The sequence below is a fragment of the Camelus ferus genome, chromosome 10, assembly GCF_009834535.1.
Source record: "Camelus ferus isolate YT-003-E chromosome 10, BCGSAC_Cfer_1.0, whole genome shotgun sequence".
NCBI lineage: Eukaryota > Metazoa > Chordata > Mammalia > Artiodactyla > Camelidae > Camelus > Camelus ferus.
The window spans coordinates 3,307,692-3,328,528 of NC_045705.1; the positions used below are offsets into that span (position 1 = coordinate 3,307,692).

Here is a 20,837-nt window from a genome sequence, read left to right on the forward strand (position 1 = left end):
CCAGCATGTCCTGAATAATGCTCCCCCCAATTTCTTTTTAATTGAAGTATAGTCAGTTTACAATGTTGTGTCAATTTCCAATGTACAGCCTAATAGTTCAGTCATACATATACACACGTATATTCATTTTCATATCCTTTTTCATTACAGGCTACAAGATACTGCATACAGCTCCCTGTGCTATACAGTTGAAACTTGTTGTTTGTCTATTTTATATGCAATAGTGAGTATCTACAAATCTCGACTCTCAATTTATCCCTTCCCATCCCTCCCCCAAATTTTTGAACAGAGAAGGCATGCCTAAGTAGCAAGTTGATTCCCGCAAGTTAAACGTGTTTTCTCATGGATTAAATTTATACAGCAGATCAGTGGGAAAAAATTCCTTTGCAAGATGAATACATCATGTGCTTCCTGCCAATAAGGACATAATACTTCCTCGTTGTCATTAATGAAAGATAACACACATTTTCAAAAGTTCTGTAGACACTAAAAACAAAGCAAACACTCAAATGAGTCACCTACGTCCACAGTCAAGGCTGAGGAGCTATATAAATCTCTCCAGCCCCTGGCAGAAAACACCAAAGCAACCATAAGTCCGGGAACAATCCTCTCTGGGCAGCAGCTATGCAGCTGGCCGTGCTGTGCGCTGTGTGTCTCCTGCCTGGCGGCCTGGCCCTGCCGCTGCCCTGGGAGGCGGGAGGCATGAGTGAGCAGCAGTGGGAGCAGGCTCAGGTATGTCACTGGTCCACACCCCTGGGGCCCCACAGGCTCACCATGAGGCTGGGGAAGTGTGCCTTCCAGTGTGGGGAATTTTTCTGATTATAAAGGCAATGTAGCTTTTAGTCAATAGCTATTAAAGAGCAGGCTTTGGATTCAAGTTCAAGTTCCAACTCCTCCATTTAGCTGTGTCGATGAACATGGGAGCATTAGTAAACTTCTCCGAGCTTCGGTTTTCTCCCTCGGAAGTTGGGGGTGATAGTGATGCCCACCGAGTGGGGATACGGTGAAGCACGTAACAGAGGACCCGAAACATTGTTCATACTCAATAAATAGAAGCTGTTACTGGTGCTGTTACTTATTGTAATTTGTATTGGAATTTTTTCATAAGGAGCAAAGTGTTACCTCGTAAGATGAGGACTACTTGTGATGGAGAGACTTGAAATCAGAAAATGAGGGTAGAAGTTACAGGTCTCAAACTCAAAGCAGATAATGATGGGAGAGGCATGAACTTCTGACTTTGTTTGCTCATATGCTCGATGGAGATGATAATGCTGTGTTCTGTACCTCACAGGATTATTCTAGTGAATACATGAAGTGGTAACATACCAACTACCACGTGTGTAACAATTCACAGATGATAAAGTACTTCATTGACTTTGTGTCATTGAATCCTTAGCTCTGTCTTGGGAAAAAGGAGAAACCAAAGTTAAGTTGATTCACATACTTGCTAATGGTAGAGACAGGAGTCAAAGACAAGTTCTGGTTCAAAAGTCATGTTCTTTCCAATATACCGCTTAATAAGTGTAAGTAATTATGATTTGGTAAAATAATGGGATGTCTACTCCTAAGTATTATTTATAAATATAAGCTTTAAACATAAGAAAAGTTGAGTTTTTCTTTCACACTGACATTTGACTGCTTTTTATCTCCAAAACAGCAGTTTCATCTGGTTCCATTTAATGGACCCTCCAGAAGGAGTATGCTTGCGAGAGTATCGAGTCCCTTTACCCAGCCTGCGGGTTGCCAATAAGCCAGAGGGAGGTTCATTAGGTTTACAGGAAGGCAGGAAAATTCATCTCAAGGTTGCAGAGAGATTTCTTCCAAAGGGTGTCTTTGTAAAAGCCTATTATCTCTGGAAGGGATAAAATGAGTTATTTGTTTTTAAATAAGGGATTAATTCCTAGTTGTCATGGATGAACAGTAAGTGTTTGTTGTATTGTATGAAACACAGCCACTGGTAGCAGAAAGAGAGACCACAGTTCTGCTAAGTTTACTTACGTGAAGTGCATACTCCTGAGAGGTTCTCAGGCAAGCAACCATCACCACCTAGTCCAGATTAGACTGCACGTGAGTGAGCCAGTGTTTAAATCACTTCGACAATACAATCACGCATTCTGCAACTCCATACATTTCTCTAATGAAATGCGCTTTGGAATCAGAACACGAGTTCAAACACTGACTCAGTTATTCATGGGGTGACCTTGGGCAAGTTATTTCACTTCTCTGAGCCATGATTCTTCAAATGTGAGCTAGGAATACTAACACCATAACCCACTTCATAGGGTGCTGATGAAGTTTAAATGAGGTTTGAGTATGGAAATCTCCTAGGATGGTCTCTGCCACTAGTAAGTGCTTAATAAAAGTCCTTGGGAGGCTGCTGCTGTAATTTCATTCACTTTTGGGTTTTTTTTCTTTTTTAGGCTGCTGGACTGCCCTCCTCCTATCCACTCACTAGGGTCCTCTAAGAAATTCCAGGGACCCAATTGCACTGGAATACACCTGAGAGACCTGCTTTATTCTGCAGCCTCACGAAGTGGGTTTCACTAGAGATTTAACTGTAGAAAGAGCACAGGACTGGCAGTCAAGAAACCCAGGGCTAGCTCTGCTGCTAACTTGATACATGACCCTGGGCAAATCATTTAGTCACTATGGCTTTTGATTCCTCACCTGGAGAATACATACATTAAACCAAATAATGTCATAATATCCTTTCTCTGGGCTAAAATTTTAAGACCAATTTTTAAAAATTTTTTATTTTATTGAGTTATAGTCAGTTTACAATGTTGTGTCCATTTGCAGTGTAGAGCACAATTTTTCAGTCATAACATGAATACACTTAAGACCAATTTTTTTAAATTGAAGTTTAGTTGATTTACAATATTGTGTTAGTTTCAAGTGTGATTCAGTTACACACACGTGTGTGTGTGTGTGTGTATTTTTTCTTCTTTTTTTTTTCTATTCTTTCCCATTATAGTTTATTACAAGAGATTGAGTTTGGTTCCCTGTGCTATATATTAGGTCCTTGTTGTTTATCTATTTTATATATAGTAATGTGTATCTGTGAATTCCATACTCTCGATTTATCCCTAACACCCCTTCCCCTTTGGTAACCATAAGTTTGTTTGTTATGTCTGTGAGTCTGTTTCTGTTTTGTAAATAAGTTCATTTGTACTGTTTTTTAGATTCTACATATAAGTGATATTATATGGTATTTGTCTTTCTCTGACTTACTTCACTTAGTATGATGATCTCTAGGCCCATCCATGTTGCTGCAAACGGCAATGTTTCATCCTTTTTATGGTTAACATTTATATATATATATACACACACTTATACCGCATCTTCTTAAATCAATCATCTGTTGATGGGCACTTGGGTAGTTTCCATGTCTTAGCTATTATAAATAGTGCCACTATGAACATTGGGGTACATGTATCTTTTTGAATTAGAGTTTTCATCTTTTCCAGATATATGCCCAGAAGTGGGATTCCTGGATCATATGGTAACTCTATTTTTAGTTTCTTAAGGAAACTCCATACTGTTTTCCATAGTGGCTGCACCAATTTACATTCCCACCAACAGTGTAGGAGGGTTCCCTTTTCTCCACACCCTCTCCAGCATTTATTATTTGTGGACTTTTTGATGATGGCCATTCTGGCTGGTATGAGATGATACCTGATTGTAGCTTTCATATGCATTTCTCTAATAATTAGCAATGTTGAGTATCTTTTCATGTGCTTGTTGGCCATCTGTACGTCTTCTTTGGAGAAACATCTACTTTAGTCTTCTGCTCCCAAAATTTTAAGACCTTTAACCTCAGCCGGGACCAGATCTCCCAAGAATATTAGATGGGGCTAGATGACTTCAAATCTCCCCACAGGGTCTCCGATGATGACAGGAGGTCTCCGTTGGTCCCCTTGAGGACACACTGGTACTCTTCCTGATTGGCTATTACAAAAGCAAGTCGATGTTTTATAAAGTCTACATTGGGTTCTCTTCCATACTGTTAAAGGGAGAAAAGAGAAACGGAGGGACTCTTCTTTTGCTATGAAATGGAATGGCAATGCTTCATCATCAATATTAAACTTTCTTCTCATTAATGTGTGCTTGTTTTACTTGGTTACTACGTAGTTATTCTGTCTTCAAACCACTATTTGGGTCCACAGGAATCTCCAGAGGCAAAGATGTGCAGATTTCTGAGACAACAGAAGGAAATAAACAAGAGTTACAGATCAATTACTCTCTTTTTCCAACAGGGCTATCTCAAGAGATTTTACCCATCTGACCCCGAAACAAGGGATGCCAATAGTTTAGCAGCTAAACTCAAGCAGATGCAAAAATTCTTTCGCCTGCCTATCACTGGAATGTTAAACTCCCATATGATAGAGATAATGCTGAAGCCCAGATGTGGAGTGCCAGATGTTGCAGAATATTCACTATTCCCACGTCACACAAAGTGGAATTCCAGAGTGGTCACCTACAGGTTAGTTTTGCTTTGGCTCATTTTGGCAAAAACAATAAAGCCTATTTCCTAAAAGAGGTCAAAATTATTTTCTTGTTTGTTACCAGGATCATGTCATATACTCGAGACTTACCACGTATGACAGTGAATCAGTTAGTGGCAAAGGCCTTCAGAATGTGGAGCAAAGAGATCCCACTGAGCTTCAAGAGAGTTGGATGGGGCACTGCTGACATCATGATTGGCTTTGCGAGAGGAGGTAAGGAAGTGTCCTGTAGGTTGATCCCGTGTGATATTTTGCTTGCTGTCTATATCAGTGTCCTCTTCTTTTCGGGATTTAAAATCTTTGACGAGAGATAGCCAGCTAGCTAGACCTCATTAAAGAGTGATGAGAGATATATCAACGTTACTACACTTTTTCTAGCCCATTGACTTAGAGCTGCTTTTTATAGCAGAAGATGGCAAAGTATGGCCCACGAGCCAAATCTGTAAATATTTATTAGAACACAGCCAGGGCCCTTCATTCACCTGTCATCTACAACTGCTTTGCGGCCCCAGTGGCAGAGTTTGGCAGTTGCAACAAGGACCATCAAGCCCACAAACTTGGTCCTTTACAGAAAAAAGTTTGCCAACCTCTGTGTTGTAGCATGAATCATGATATATACATATATGTATATTTATGGGACAGTTTGAAATATATCTAAGTAACAACAACATTATGCCAAAAAAGAAGGGGTTACAAAACTGCCTGAGGCCTTAAGTGATCTCCAAGAGGTGGGACAGCCTCTGTGGCCTATTGCCTTCACAGAGTGAGAAAGGAGAAAGAAGAGAACCTTCACATTAAAGGGCTTAAGGAGACAGAACCCATAAACATGGACTATTATTAACTGACAGTGTTTCATGGTGCACATTTAGAGAAAAATGTTGCTCTTTTTGGTCTGATTTAATACTAAGCTGCCTGGGTGCTGAAAATTTACCTGAAATTTGAACTTCAACCACCGTATCGACCAGACTGAAGAAAACCTTACAGAAAGCACTGATCATGGTACTCTAGGTTTTTTAAGAACTGGATACACTGGGTATGGTCTGACATCAATTTGAAAATAAATAACTGCATTAGAAATAAATGCACTATCAAAATCCATTTTGAGACACCTTGAGCTCAGTTCTTCCACAGACCATCTCCTGTACCCACAAAGCAGCAGCTAGGCTTTTAAGAAAACTTATACTCAGTGGCACGCAATTACGAGCTGAATTCAGTACTCACCCTCTTCCTCCATCCTGCTACCATCCAGTGTAAGAAAACGATCAAATTCAACACTTAGACGATACCGTAAGTTAGATGTGAATGTATGTAAAGTCTCTTATCAGTGAGCTTTCAACATATGGTGGTTCTCAGTAATGAGCCGTGATTCCGTGACCAAAAAAAAAAAAGTGTCTGTAACAAGTAAATACCCAAACCATGCTATGAATACAGCTGGCTGCTTGGGCTGATCTGTCTAGCCTCAGTAATCTTAGAAACTAAAAGACGCACTGACTGGAGATAAATTCAGGCACTAAAGGCAATCGCCCTTTTTCTTTCAGCTCACGGGGACCCGTACCCGTTTGATGGACCAGGAAACATACTGGCTCACGCCTTTGAACCAGGGCCGGACCTGGGAGGAGATGCTCACTTCGATGAGGATGAACGCTGGAGTGATGGACACAGTCTAGGTGCAGCATCCTGTATCTCTTCCACTGCTCATCCTTTGTAACGTTTTGAACTTCTTAGGCTATCTTTAATTTGATAGTTGCCTTATTAATAATAGTTGTTGAGTGCTTGCTAGCTGGCAACCTCTGTGCTATGTGCTTTAAGTGCACTATTTCATTTAATATGCTCAGAATGCTATATATATAGAAGATGGACACTGAGGCTGTGGATCAAGCCATGTTTACTGTACCTCCACCAATTACTCACTACATGTCTTTAAGCAAGTTATTTAACTTTTCTGACCCTCAGTTTCCTCATCTATGAAATGGGACTGTAAGTACTTCCCACATCACCGGATTTTTGTTTGAATTAAATGAGATAATGCTTGTATGGTGCTTAGCATAGTTCTTGGAAGATATTAATAACTCAATAAATTACCGTTCTTTCTTTATATATCCTCAATATAAGTTTTTCAATTGGAAGAGAAAGAGGAATGGTGACTATGATGTTTAAGAATTATATGCAATTATGTTATCATTCCCCATTGTTCATAAGGAACCCACACCATAACATAGGTTATCATATTTGTCATTTTACAAAGTAGAAGATTATAGACAGAACAGAAAACGAATGGAGAGAAGCTCTAACATAAATCATCCTAACTGGAGATAATTCTAAAAAAAAAAAAAAAAAATGCTATTAACTGGCCCTGAAACTCCCACCATTGTAAAGCTTTGTCATGAAACGCTAACCTACATAAAAGCATGACTCTGCTTCTGTGTCATATCTTACATGATTTCTTCTCTCTTCCCACTCAAGGTAGGCTGAAGACAGCTTCTTTCCATCTAGCACACCACAGCTGGAGCAATGGCGACTCAAACTCACAGGCTCACACCTTCCCCCTTATTGGCAAAAGCCGTCTATGAGTCTGAGAGAAGAAAAGCATATATGTAATACACTTGAACAAGTCAGGAGCAAAAACTCAGCACTGCTTGGAGAGCCTGCCTTACAGTCTTGCTTTCTCAAAACCAGCTTTCTCTCTCCTGCTATTCAAAGTCACTATCATTCATGAAGAGCCACTATTTTCCAGATATGGCGAAACCCCAATTATCATGACACATCTCCAGGACAGCATCATTCTCTCTGTTTAACAGATGACGAACTGAGACTCAGTCAGCAGGATCCATTCATTTGTTCAGAGCTGTCCAGCTAGTTAGTAGCAAGGCTGGGTTTCAAGCCCAGGCCTTCGTGCTTCTAAAGCCCTTGCTTTCCACCAGTGAATACTGCTCTGCAAGTGATTATATAAGAAGCAAACAGGCAGAAAAACATTGCACTAAAAAACATTAAACCCTCCGCCCTTGTGAAAGCCTAGAAACAAGTCAACTATGGTGAACATAAAGAATTACGTATTTTATAGTTATTTTATTTTTCTTATTATATGCTTTTATTTTATTATTCTGTATTTTATTTTAATGTATGTATATAGTTATTTTTATAGTTACTGTATGTCTCTCTTTGGTTGTAGGAATTAACTTTCTGTTTGCTGCCACTCATGAACTTGGCCATTCTTTGGGGCTGGGTCATTCTTCCGATCCTAACGCCGTGATGTATCCAACTTACACAAAAAGAGATCCTGAGAGTTTCCAACTTTCACAAGATGATATCAACGGAATTCAGGAATTATATGGTAATATTCATCATTTCAAGTAAGGGGGAATTCACATGGTCTCCTCAAGGTAGGCTTGATGAGAAAGGCGAGGAAGTGGGTATTCACTTGGGAAACACATTGGGACTTTTCATGTCTAAAAGCTCAGTGTAGTGGGTGTGGGATTTGAGACCTTAGATGCTTGAAATTTGACCGGGCTATTTTATACTATGAGGATATTGATTTAAAGTTTTCAGTGATGCAGAATCATTTGGTGAAATTATGAAAATGACGCTACCAGTTTTTTTTTTTTCAAGCTGCCACTCATTCTTTTTTGTTTGGTTCAAATACTTTAGGAGAGTCTCTCCTATAGGGATGGCCTGAGAAACACAGCACCTTCCTCCTTAGCTTCCCACTCCCAAGGGTTCAGCCGTAGGTGATTAAAAGTGACCCAATCTTTCCTGCCTGCGTATGTGCACAGGGAGCGGGGTTAGCCGTGGACAGTAACTACCTATCTTTGCTGGTCACGTTGCTTGTGAATCTCCCATCTCCCAACCTACGCTTTTTTGTTTTAAGTTCCAAATTCAATTTAAAAGAATGAGCTGATTCGTATTTGCTTGATCAAATCAGTCAGGAAACAGTAATGTGAGAAAGGAATCAAGGGACAAGGATAAAAAGCCATGTCTCTGGATGAAGAAGAGAACAGGGACATTCAAAGAGGCTAAATGAGTCGTCCAAGGTCAAGAGGCTGCCGAGACCTTGAACAATGGTTCCAAGCCAGGACTGCATGACTTCATGCTCTTTCCACTACGTTCTCAGCCTGTCACTGCATTGTATGCTTTTAAAGCAATTTGGAAAAGAGAATACATACAGAATGATATCTTTTAAGTATACAGATACACTTAAAGCTTTCTAGCAAAACATCAGGATGATAAGAATGCACTGCAAAAAGATCACCTAGGAGTCTCTGAATGACCAGAAGAACAATGAAAATACTTCCACATGATAAATAGTGCCATGTCCTCGGGGAAGATTACTCACGGAGGATAATGAATTTAAGCCATCAGTTGAACCTAGAATTTACTATCAACCAGCATTTACCAAATTGTGTTCGCAGAACACTAGTCCAACAAATGAATTCCCCCCCCCCCCAAAAGGATGCTACAGAGAAACAAGATCAAAAACCACCACCTCCTGTGTTTCAGATGCACAGGATGTTTAAAAGCACCTAACAAACTCACTTATCTCAGCGCTTCCTAAATTATAAGCCTTTTTATGGGACACCAATGGGTGCACTGAGCCCTCTCAGAACAGCATTTCAGAGAACACATTTTGGAAAACACCATATGACGGTACCTTGAAGTCCTCACTCAAGGAGCTGCTGCTGCTGTCAAAAACGTTCACGAAACGCCGACAATTGCTGGTAAAGTTATCACCAAGAAAGCAGAAAGTAGTACCTCCCCTTATGCAAAAGCACAGAACTCACAGAATACTCCATGGCATGTGTAACTGTCTTTGAACCTTAAGAAAATTAGAAAGAGACGAAAAAGGATTCTGAGGTTGACTGGTAAGACTTAACATGAAGAAGACAGTTTGGTGCATTAAATCCTTAAGTATTAGACAAAGAGGTGCCTTTAGTCAGCGTTGGAAAGAGGTAGTTTCTGGGCAAACGACAGTAAGATTTAATCACATAGGTTTTAAATGTAGGGAGTTCATTAATCCAAATGATGTGAGCAGAAAATATAAACTCAAAAGAATGTGATTAAACTCATGGATCTAAAATTCCCAGTGTTTTTTTTGAGAATAATAAAAATAATAGCTGAATTCCATCAATCCATCAAACATTTATAGTGTACCCAGCATTTCATGTGCGTTCATCCAACGTGAAGAGAGGCCAGGAAGTAATTTACCCAAGATCACACAGCTGGTGAAATAACAGAGACAGGACGCAAAGACATCCAACCCCAGGGCCAGCATGCACACAGAACAGCCTTTTTAGCCTTCGGAGGTTAATCTTCAGATCCTTTGTCTTGGAAACAGAAAACGGGGCTGAGTGAATGACAGAGTGCATGTTCTGCAACACTTCTTCTATTTTTATAGTCCTAGGATGGTTTCTTATATGTTTTATATTGTCAGAATGTTCTTATTTTGTCTCAACAGGGAAGAGAAGCAACACAGGAGAGGATTAGAAACTTCAGGGAGAACACACATTCATTCGTTGGATGCTATATAACTAATTGGTCCCCAACCAGAATTACTGAACCCTGTTCCCACATTCCATTTAGCACTTACTGACTCCATCCTTGTGTATGGTTGGTTTTTGTGTATCTCTCTCCCCTCTGGGGCTAAGCTCCTGTATGACATGACTGCTTCTGACTCATCTATGACTCTCCTCAAGCAACGTGCAGTTTCTTGGTAGATATTGAAAAGTATTAAATTCATAGATAAATAAAACTTATCTATGAATTCCATGGTAAAATGATTTCTATTTGGGAGTACTGTTTCTGCGTCAAGAGAAAACATGCTATACAATGAAATCAGAGACTAAGACCAAAAAATAAACAAACCCACCACATTATTTTGGGTCTTCAGCGGCACCTCACTCCATCACCAGGTGTGTAAGGTACAATATACTATAGAACAGCCCCAGAGAGTATCACCCAAAGGTACACCAAGTTCCTCTTACCCTTTTGGTCCAAGCTCCCACACTGAGGATTCTGGGAAGTCCAATTCTTCCCACAAAACGTGTGTGAATTCCCAAGGATTTACATTCTCACAGTCACTTCTGGCACCAAGTTCCTACCCTGACTGGATTTCACTGCATCATCTCCTGCCACAGCTGCTCTGTGTTCCCCTTCCTCCACCCCACACTGACCCAGATATCGGTCTCACCCTCTTCTCCTTAACTTTCTCCAAACCAGTCCTCCAAGTCTGTCATGAGATTATTACCATTGCTGAAGATTTGCCAAGGATGAGATATTACATTGCACAAGAGCAATGAAATTGAACAAATCTTAATTGGATGTTATCCTCTTCCTTCCAAGCCTTCACCTATCCCAGCATCAGGAGTTTCCCCCTGGCCACCGCCTCTGCAGCCTCCAACCTCCGACCACATTTCTCCTTAATTCTTAAGTCGCAAAACCCCGTTCCTTCTGACATCCCTCAGAAACTCATTTTCCTGAGGTGTGTGGCTCTCCCTTTGCAAGCACAGGGACGCACTACTGCACTTCTGTGGGAGAAACACTCTAAGCAGGGCTTAACCCTTTAGCAGGACACAGAGCTGGCAAAGGCTTTTCCATTTCAGTGGATCTCGCTCGTCCACACTCCCTACACCAATGCATGGTTTTCTCTTTGGTGAGAGAGGGATAAAGAATTGGAGTTTACTTTTTTACTGATATAAATTATGCCACACGCACGCACCCTGAAAAGATGCATTCATTTTTTTTAATATCATGGAAGGATTTTTTTTTTCCACCCAAAGCAGATCGATAATCCAAAACTCAGAAATACCACCAAAGCCATTAGGAAGCCATTTCAGGGATAGATAAAATGAGGGGAGAATCTACAATCTTGGCAAAATATGAGGTATACACGAACAGGAGGTCAAAGACCCTTTTAAAATATAAGAGACTAGGTCTATAATAAGATTGAAAAGGGAGTTGGAAGTCATTAATTTGAAGTTCCTCATTTTGTAGATGACAAAACAGACCAAGAGAGATTAAGTGATTTCTATAAGGTTCACGATAAGCAGGTGTGTCCTGTGATTAAAGCATCTGTTTGTTTGCCTGTTTGCATTTTGATGGGGCAGCAGGAGGCAGGATCTATCTCGTAGCAGAAATGGATGTTAATTGCTTTTACCTGCCCAGCATCCCTTCGCCGTGGTTTTGGGGACAGGGACTGCCTTTCCCCTTTGCATACCAACTAAGTGAGGTATCCCTTTGTGTGACACCTGCTTCCGGGGCTGAGAAGGGAGTATAGGACTTTTGGCCTATCAGACACTTCCCCGAAAATGCCAGAGGCTGATTCACCATGGCAGTGGGTTTTGGAGACACTGCCTGTTCATTCCTGCAGCCAGACACATTTCTGACGGTGCCCTGGGTCCTGTCCTACAAATGGCTTATATACGGAGCTTCTCTTCCAGTTTTTACAACGGGCTTCTTCGCTTTCCAATAACTTTTGCCTTTAGCTTTCACTAGCCAGAGTCAGTTTATGTCTGTTGCTTGCAAATCCCTGACATGGTAGCTTGTTTGGCTCTCCTATGGTATCTGATAATTGGACTGTTATATGTCTCACCACATAGTCCAATCTTAACTATGAACTTAAGCTCTAACTGACCATAGAAGTTGAATTTTCTTATTCCTATCCAAAAAGCATAAGGCTGAATTCTAAATAGAAATTTTCCCTAGAAAATAAAGACCCATGTTCTTTTTTAAAAAAAATTGTGGTAAAATACACGTAACAGAAAATGTGGCATCTTAACCATGTTTAAGTGTACAGCTCAGTATTAAGTAAATTCACGTTGTTGTGCAAGAGTAAACGTCCTTATCCTTAGCACTATTAGCCTGTTCAACTGGATAATTCTTTGTTAGAGGCTGTTCTGTGCGTTGCAGGATGCTCAGCCTCATCCCCGACCTCTTCCCACCAGATGCCAGTAGAATATCCTCAATCGTAGCAACCAAAGCTGGGGAGCTCACGCTTCCTGATTCCAAAACTTACTGCACACCTGCACCCCAGTGTTCATAGCAGCACTGTTTACAATAGCCAAGACATGGAAATAGCCTAAATGTCCATCAACAGATGACTGGATAAAGAAGATGAGGTATATTTATACAATGGAATACTATTCAGCCATAAAAAAGACAACATAATGCCATTTGCAGCAACATGGTTGTCCCTGGAGAATGTCATTCTAAGTGAAGTGAGCCAGAAAGAGAAAGAAAAATACCATATGAGATCACTCATATGTGGAATCTAAAAAAAAAAAAAAAAAAAAAGACTAATGAACTTACATATAAAACAGAAACAGACTCACAGACATAGAATACAGATTTGTGGTTGCTTGTGGGGAGGAGGGCAGGAAGGGATAAACTGGGAGATTTGAAGATATATAAAATAGATAAACAAGTTTATACCGTATAGCACAGGGAAATATATTCAGTATCTCATAGTAGATTACAGTGAAAAAGAACATGAAAATGAATACATGTATATCCATGTATGACATTGTGCTGTACACCAGAAATTGACACAACATTGTAAATTGATTATAACTCAACAAAAATTTTAAGAAGGAACTTACTACAAAATTATAGGCATCAAAACTGTGGTACCGGCATAAAGACAGACGTAGAGACCAATGAGATAGAATAGAGAGCCCAGAAATAAACCCTCACAAATGGTCAAATGATTGTCAACAAGGGTCCCAAGATGATTTATGGAGAAAATACAGCGCTCAGCAAATGACGTTGGGCAAACTAAACATCCATATGCAAAAGAATGAAGTTGGGCCCCTACCTAACACTATATACAAAACTTGATTCAATACAGTTCACAATTTTAATGTAAGACCTAAACTACAAAACTTTTAGAAGAAAACATAAGGACAAAAGTTTCACAAGATTGGATTTGGCAATGATTTCTTTGATATGACATGAAAGACACAAGAATGACAAAAAAATAGGTAAATAGGCTTCATAAAAACTTTTAAATGTTGTACAGCAAAAGACACTATCAATGGAGTAAATTGGCAATCCACAAAATGGGAGAAAATATTGACAAATCGTATATCTTATAAAAGAATAATATCCAGAAAAACACATAGAACTCCTAAAACATAGCAATTAAAAACAAACAAACAACATGATTCAAAAATAGGCCAAGGACTTAAATACATATTTTTCCAAAGAAGATACACAAATGGCCAATAACTACATGAAAAGATACTTAACATCACTGGTCATTGGGGAAATGCAAATGAAAACTACAATGAGATACGACCTCACACCCTTTAGGATGGCTACTATCAAAAAAAAACAACAACAACAAAATGACAAGTGCTGGCAAGGTTGTGGGGAAATCAGAACCCTTGGTACACTGTTGGAAGGAATGTAAAATGGCACAGCTGTTGTGGAAGGCAATAGGGTGGTTCCTCAAAAAATTAAAAATGGAATTACCATACGATCTAGCAAGTCCACTTCTGGAGTATATATGCAAAAGAATTGAAGGCAGAGTCATGAAGAAATGTTTGTACACACATGTTCGCAGCACCATGATTCACAATAACGAAAACATGGAAACCACCCAAGAGCCCACTGATGGATGAATAGATAAGCAAAATGCGGTCCCCACACAAAGGAATATTACTCAGCCTAAAAAGGAAGGAAATTCTGACAAGGCTGCAGTTTATGAAACATTATGCCAAGGGAAATAAGGCAATCACAAAAGACAAATACTGTACGAGTCCACTCAGATGAATCACAGAGACAGAATAGAATGGTGGCTGCCAGGGGCTGGCGGGAGAAGGAAGTGGGGAGTTACTGTTTAACGGATACAGAGTTTCAGTTTTGCAAGGGGATAGAGTTCTGGAGATGGATAGTGTGATGGTTGCACCAGAAATATGAATGTGCAGTTGATCCTTGAACAACACAGGTTTGAATTGCATGGGTCCATTTATATGCAGGGTTTTTTTCCAAAAAATCTGTACTGCAGGACTACCCGATCCATGGCTGGTTGAATCCAAGGACGTAGAACCATGGATATGAATGGCCAATTAAAAGTTATACACGGATTTCTGACAGTGTGGGGGGGACAGTTCAAGGGTTGACTGCACTTAATGCCATTAAACTGTACGCTTAAAGTGGTAACTTGTGTTTTACCACAATTAAAAAATGGAAAAAAATTCACAACCAAGAAAGATGATGATAGCATATTATTAAGTTAAAGTTCAATTTATGAATAGAATTCTGTTATATTTTTAATGGATTTTTAAATATATGTGGAGGCATATGCTCAGATATGGAATGAAAAAGAGCAAAATATTATTAGTGGTCATCTCCAGGTTTTGCTTCTGTGTATTTTCTATGATAAACATGAATTGCTTTTGTAGTAATAACACAATACACTGTTTTTCAAAAGAAGAAGAAGGAAGAGGAAGGGGAGGAGGAAGAGAAGCAGCAGCAGCACAAAGTTTCTTCAGGCTAAAAGTTTCTTTGATACTGGAAAAGGAAGGTAAAAACAGGTATGGCCCCACATGAAAGATAAAGTGTAACTGTTTCTCAGAAAGAAACATGAATGTAAGTTACCAACAGATAAAAGTGTCTTAAAAATTTTGCACGTATCAAAAAGCAAGCAGCTGTTTGCCATCGCAGAGTTAATGATTTAATTCAGGGGAGAAGTTATAGCTACTCCAGTCTTAGTTTCAATAGGCTGCAAGAATCATTTTTAATAACATCACAGCCATAGAGATCCTTTTCTCTGGCTCCATGTTTTTCTAGAACTTCCCTACCAATGACTAGACTACATTTAACCACACATAGCCACCCACTTTATGTGAGCACAGGTAAAGGAACTGAGCCACTAAAAAAGCCAAGTAATCTTCCCCAAGTATTCAGACAGAATGACATAGACTTCATGCATTCTCCCCTTCCTTTTTAGAAACGCCAATATTTAGCTGAGCTCACTGCCATCCTGAATCAAAGGTGACATTTCTCAGCCTCCCTTGTCATCAGCAGGTAAGCAGAGGCTAATCACGTGTGCAGAAATGTTATGTGGGATTTCTGGAAAAGCTTAAAGAGAGTGGACTCTGTTGGTCCCCTGCTTTCCTGTTTGTGCCGGCTGGAGAACAGCTCAAATAGGGTAGAATTTTCTCTGCCACTTAACAGTCTACGGGGAGCAGCCCCAGGCTAGCAGGGCAGCTCTGTCTAATGTGAGGCTCCCAAGATTGCCCGTTTGTCTCTGTTTTCCAGCCAACAGTCAGGGATGCAGAGAAACGAAAAGTCTACCGTGTTTAAGCCACTGCACCTTTAGGTCTTTTTGTTAAAGATGCTTTGCCCATGTTTTACTGATACAGAAAGCTCAGCCCCAAATGACTGCATAGAGCAGGACCACTGCTGATATGGGACCATAGCTCTGAGCTGTTCAGTAAGAAAGAAGTGAAAAACCTCTTCTCTAAGCCATTACATTTGTAGATTCTCTAGCCCATTCTAACTCATACATACAACAGCTAGATCAAACCCCCCCAAGTCTTGTACCAGCAGGAAGAGGGCTGTGAAATCAGAACAGCCGCCTAAAAGGACACATCTCCAATACCACATACTCAGATAAAATAGAGAATAATGAGTAAAAGACTATAGACAGAAAATTCCTCGGATAAAACAGGATGAGGCTAACTAAGAATTTATTGAATTGCTGGGGCAGGGAGTATCTCGCCCCTCTCCCAGTAAGATTTCACCATTGTTGTGAAGCACTGAGTCCGGTGATCCAGTGATGGTCCCACCACTCCATCTTCTGAAAGGGAGCTTGGATTGCAGATAGACCATTCTGCTGCATCTTACATGCCGGATGTAAATGTGGGAGGCAATAGGCACCCTGTATCTGATGGAGAGGACAGCACATCACCCAAAGACCTGGACTTAGAGCTGGATGCAGCACCTGGGCAGGACTTGGGATTATCAGGAGGTGGTGATTATGTTCCACTGGTGGGAAGAAAGGGAGCTTGGTTACCTGGATGGCCGGGGGGTGACCTGTGATGGAGCACTATTTTCCCCATTATTCATTCTCTCCTTCACCTCAGTAATAGAATCACCAAGTTAGCTAAGCACATGACCAACAGCTATAGACAGCTATATAGAATATAGCTATATTCCTGTCTAACCCAGGGAGGCTGGGTTCATGTGTCCAAGTTCAGGTCAATGGGATATGGGCAGACGTGATGTGTGCAATTTCTGGCTTGTCTGTCTCCTTAAAAATGAAATATCTTTCCCTAGACATCCTCATTCCCCCTTCCCAATGTCTGGAAAATTATGATTGATGGGTCTGGGGAGCAGGGTGAAAAGAAACTAGAGACATAGGCAGAGAAATAAGTCTAGGAAGGGCTTGAATAAATAAGAAGTTGGAATTTTAATTTGCAACCAGTGGTTTTAACTCAGGTACACAGGCTGGTACAAATCTGCAAAGGAATAAAAAAAAAAATAGTAAGGATAAACTGGTAATCTATCTCATTCAATTTTTAAATTCAAAGATTTTTGTTCAGAACATATTCTTTCTTTTGAAAAATGATGCCGCTAGTAGGTGATAGATTAATTTTAACACTCTTACTTGACAAAATAAACATCAGTGCCCCTAGTTTTTAAAATGAGACGAATCCATGAAAAATCTGGAAAACACTGCAGCAGGCTAAAAAGACAGAGAAGGCAGGGGAAATCACAAGATGAGATTTGTTTTCTAAGAAGTTAACTAAAATGTCAGCCTTATGAATTATGAACTCTTCTATCCATAACTCTGTCAAAAAAGGGCAGGATACTGGTACTAGTTGAAAAGACTATAAAAAATATTTACCGTGGTAGGAAGAGCAAAGTGCCATTAAAAAATTCTTGGGTCATATGTGATTGTCTTCACCATGATTATTTAGAAGTCTGTTTACCACACATTTCAAAAGAGGTAATTAACATTCAGATATTTCATCAACAATGAATCCTTGTAAGGGGGGCAAGTATAGCTCAATGGTTGAATGCATGCTTAGTTATGCATGAGGTCCTGGTTTCAATCCCTAGGACCATTAAATGAATAAACAAACAAACAAACAAAGCTAATTGCCTCTCTCCCTTCAAAAAATAAAAAATTTTAAAAAATGAATCCTCATAAATAAATCAGATAACTACAGTTTACTCTAAGAACTACACAGAAAACATGGTTTGACAATTACTCTCAGTTAGCCATTCAACAAACACTCATTGAGTCAGGAACTTGGGGGATGAAGTTGTATATGAAGGTGAAAAATACATAGAACTTGCCTTCAGAAATCTCGGAGTCTGATAAATAAAGCACACACTCAAAAACTTATTATAATGCAGTAATTTAGGTGTTATATAGTAGAAGATTGTATGATGTGAGGAAGAAAGTCCTCATATTGGGATTCTAGGAGTTATTTTAGTGAAGTTTTGAGCTTTGTCCTACAAAGTCTACCATACCATGGATAACACGCAAGTCCAAAACTCCAGTTCGATCATAAAGTATTCTGAACAATACTGTCTAATAGGCTTAGGACTCCCCACCAGCCTGATCAAATCTTTCTTAGAACTGTGATGTATCCTGGGATTTCACAGACACCAGACCTACGATCTGAAGGCTCTCTCTGCCTACTCCATTCCCTCCCCCTTTATTCTTCCTACGTGTGGGAAGGATACCTAGGAATGAAATTCTAGCATATCTAACCTTAAAAAAAAAAAACCAAACTCATAGAAAAAGGAATCAGATTCGTAGTTGACAGAGGCAGTGGGTGTGGGGTTGGGGAGTTGGGTGAAGGAGGTCAAGAGGTACAAATTTTCAATTATAAGGTAAATAAATGCCGGGGATGTAATGTATGACCTGGTGACTGTAGTTAACATTGCTGTATGGTATCTTTGAAATTTGCCGACAGAGTAGATCCTAAAAGTTCTCATCACAAAGAAAACAAATTTGTAACTATATGAGGTGTCGGATGTTGCCTAAATTTGTTGTGGTAACCATTTCACAATATATATGTATGTTAAGTCATTATGCTGTACGTTTTAAACTTATACAACGTTGTAGGTCAATTACATGTCAATAAAACTGAAAGAAAAAAGATCTCTTGCATGTCTAATCCCATTTTAGCATCTGCTCCTTGGAGGACCCAAACTACCACAAAGGGTACCCTAGTTATCTATCATTGCATTAAAAACTACCCTAAATGGTCACTTAAAGCAACAAGTATTTCATTAAATATGATTTTGTGGGTCAGGAATGCAGGCAAGGCTCCACAGGGTAACGCGTTTGTTCCACTGGGCCGATAGGCTGATTTGGAGGGTCCATAATGGGTTCGCTTATGTATCAGCCACATTGATACGAATGGCTTAGAAATCGAGGCTTAGCTGAGACTGTCAACCACGTGGCTTACACCTGGCCTCTCCAGCATGATCTGTCTTAAGGAGATGAGACTTCATACATGTGGCTTAGGGTTCCAAGCACAAGTGCTACCACAAGCAAAGAGAAGCTGGATAGCTTTTTATGTCGGGCTTCAGGCATCACATAGCATCACTTCTGCTGTAGTCTGCTGATCAAAGTAAGCGCAAGCCACCCGGAGTAAAGATAAGGGGATACACATCCCACTTTAGTACAAGTGCCAAAGAATTTGCAGTCATGTCTTAAAATTGCCACATGGGGTCACCCTTCCTCTTATGAAACCATCTATCATTTAAACCCTCGGAGATTAATTCTAACTGAAAGTATACTTGCTCCAATAAAAATGCTGCATGGATCAGCAAAAATAAGTTCAGTCTGCACCCATTTTTGCCATCACAGCTCAGGTGACGACGCCCCAACCAATAAAAAGGGAATTCAGAGTTAGTGCTTTACCATTCAGGTGTAGACCTGTAAACAAAGACCCCAGTGACCACAACTGTTTCTCTGGGGTAATTTTTTTACTTTCTGCACGTATAGAAGGCCATCATGCCACATGACCCTTGCCCACTGAATTGCACTTTGGCTTGAATCCAGCTAAGGGACAGCTGTGAATTACTATTACAACTTTGGTGAGAGAGAAACATGGCGTTATGATTACCAAGGGACAATGGGTTAAACTCTTTCATCTCTGTTAACTTTTCTTTTTTTTTATTGAAGTCTAGTCAGTTTACAATGTTGTGTCAAGTTTCTGGTGTACAGAACAATACTGCAGTCATATAGGAACATACATATATTCGTTTTCATATTCTTTTTCACCATTAGGTTACAAGATGCTGAATATAAGTTCCCTGTGCTATATAGTATAAACTTGTTTATTTTATGTATATTAGTTAGTATCTGCAAATCTTGAACTCCCAATTTATCCCTTCCCATCCCTTTCCCCTCCTGGTAACAGTAAGTTTGTTTCCTATGTTTGTGAGTCTGTTTCTGTTTTGTAAACAAATTTGTTTGCCTTTTTTTTTTTTTTTTTTTTTTAGATTCCACAAGTCCACAGGTCCATCCATGTTGCTGCAAATGGCATTATTTTATTATTTTTATGGCTGAGTAGTATTCCATTGTATAGGTATACCAAAACTTCTTTATCCAGTCGTCTATCAATGGACATTTAGGTTATTTTATAGCTATGTCTTAGCTATTGTAAATAGTGCTGCTATGAACATTGGGGTGCAGGTATCTTTTCAAATTAGAGTTCCCTCCAGATATACACCCAGGAGTGGGATTACTGGATCATATGGTAAATCTATTTTTAGTCTTTTGAGGAGTCTCCATTCTGTTTTGCAGTAATGGCTGCACCAAACTACATTCCCACCAATAGTGTAGGAGACTTCCCTTTTCTCCACACCCGTTCCAGCATTTATTGTTCATGGACTTTTGAATGATGGCCATTCTGACTGGTGTGAGGTAATAAATACCTCACTGTAGTTTTGATTTGCATTTCTCTGGTAATTAGCGATATTGAGTATTTTTTCATGTGCCTTTTGGCCATTTGTATGTCTTCACTGGAGAATTGCTTGTTTAGGTCTTCTGCCCATTTTTGGATTGGATTGTTATTAAATTGTATGAGCTATTTATATATTCTGGAGATTAAGCCTTTGTCAGTCTCATCTTTTGCAAATATTTTCTCCCATTCCATAGGTTGTCTTTGTTTTGCTTATGGCTTCCTTTACTGTGCAAAAGATTATAAGTTTAATTAGGTCCCATTTGTTTATTTTTTATTTTATTTCTATTGCTTAGGTAGACTGCCCTAGGAGAACATTGCTGAGATGTCTGTGAGATAATGCTTTGCCTATGTTTTCTTCTAAGAGATTTATTGTGTCTTGTCTTATATTTAAGTCTTTAAGCCA

General features: G+C 39.6%; 1 protein-coding gene across 1 annotated transcript; it reads left to right on the top strand.

Moving 5' to 3' along the window:
- Positions 1-568: 568 nt before the first annotated feature.
- MMP7 (matrix metallopeptidase 7) lies at positions 569-10,260 on the top strand. The gene is made up of 6 exons (XM_006186196.3): positions 569-732; positions 4,257-4,483; positions 4,570-4,718; positions 6,044-6,172; positions 7,675-7,836; positions 9,955-10,260. Exons 1-6 carry the CDS (start codon positions 625-627, stop codon positions 9,981-9,983), a joined length of 804 nt encoding a protein of 267 aa, XP_006186258.1. The 5' UTR covers positions 569-624; the 3' UTR covers positions 9,984-10,260.
- The last annotated feature ends 10,577 nt before the right edge of the window (positions 10,261-20,837 follow it).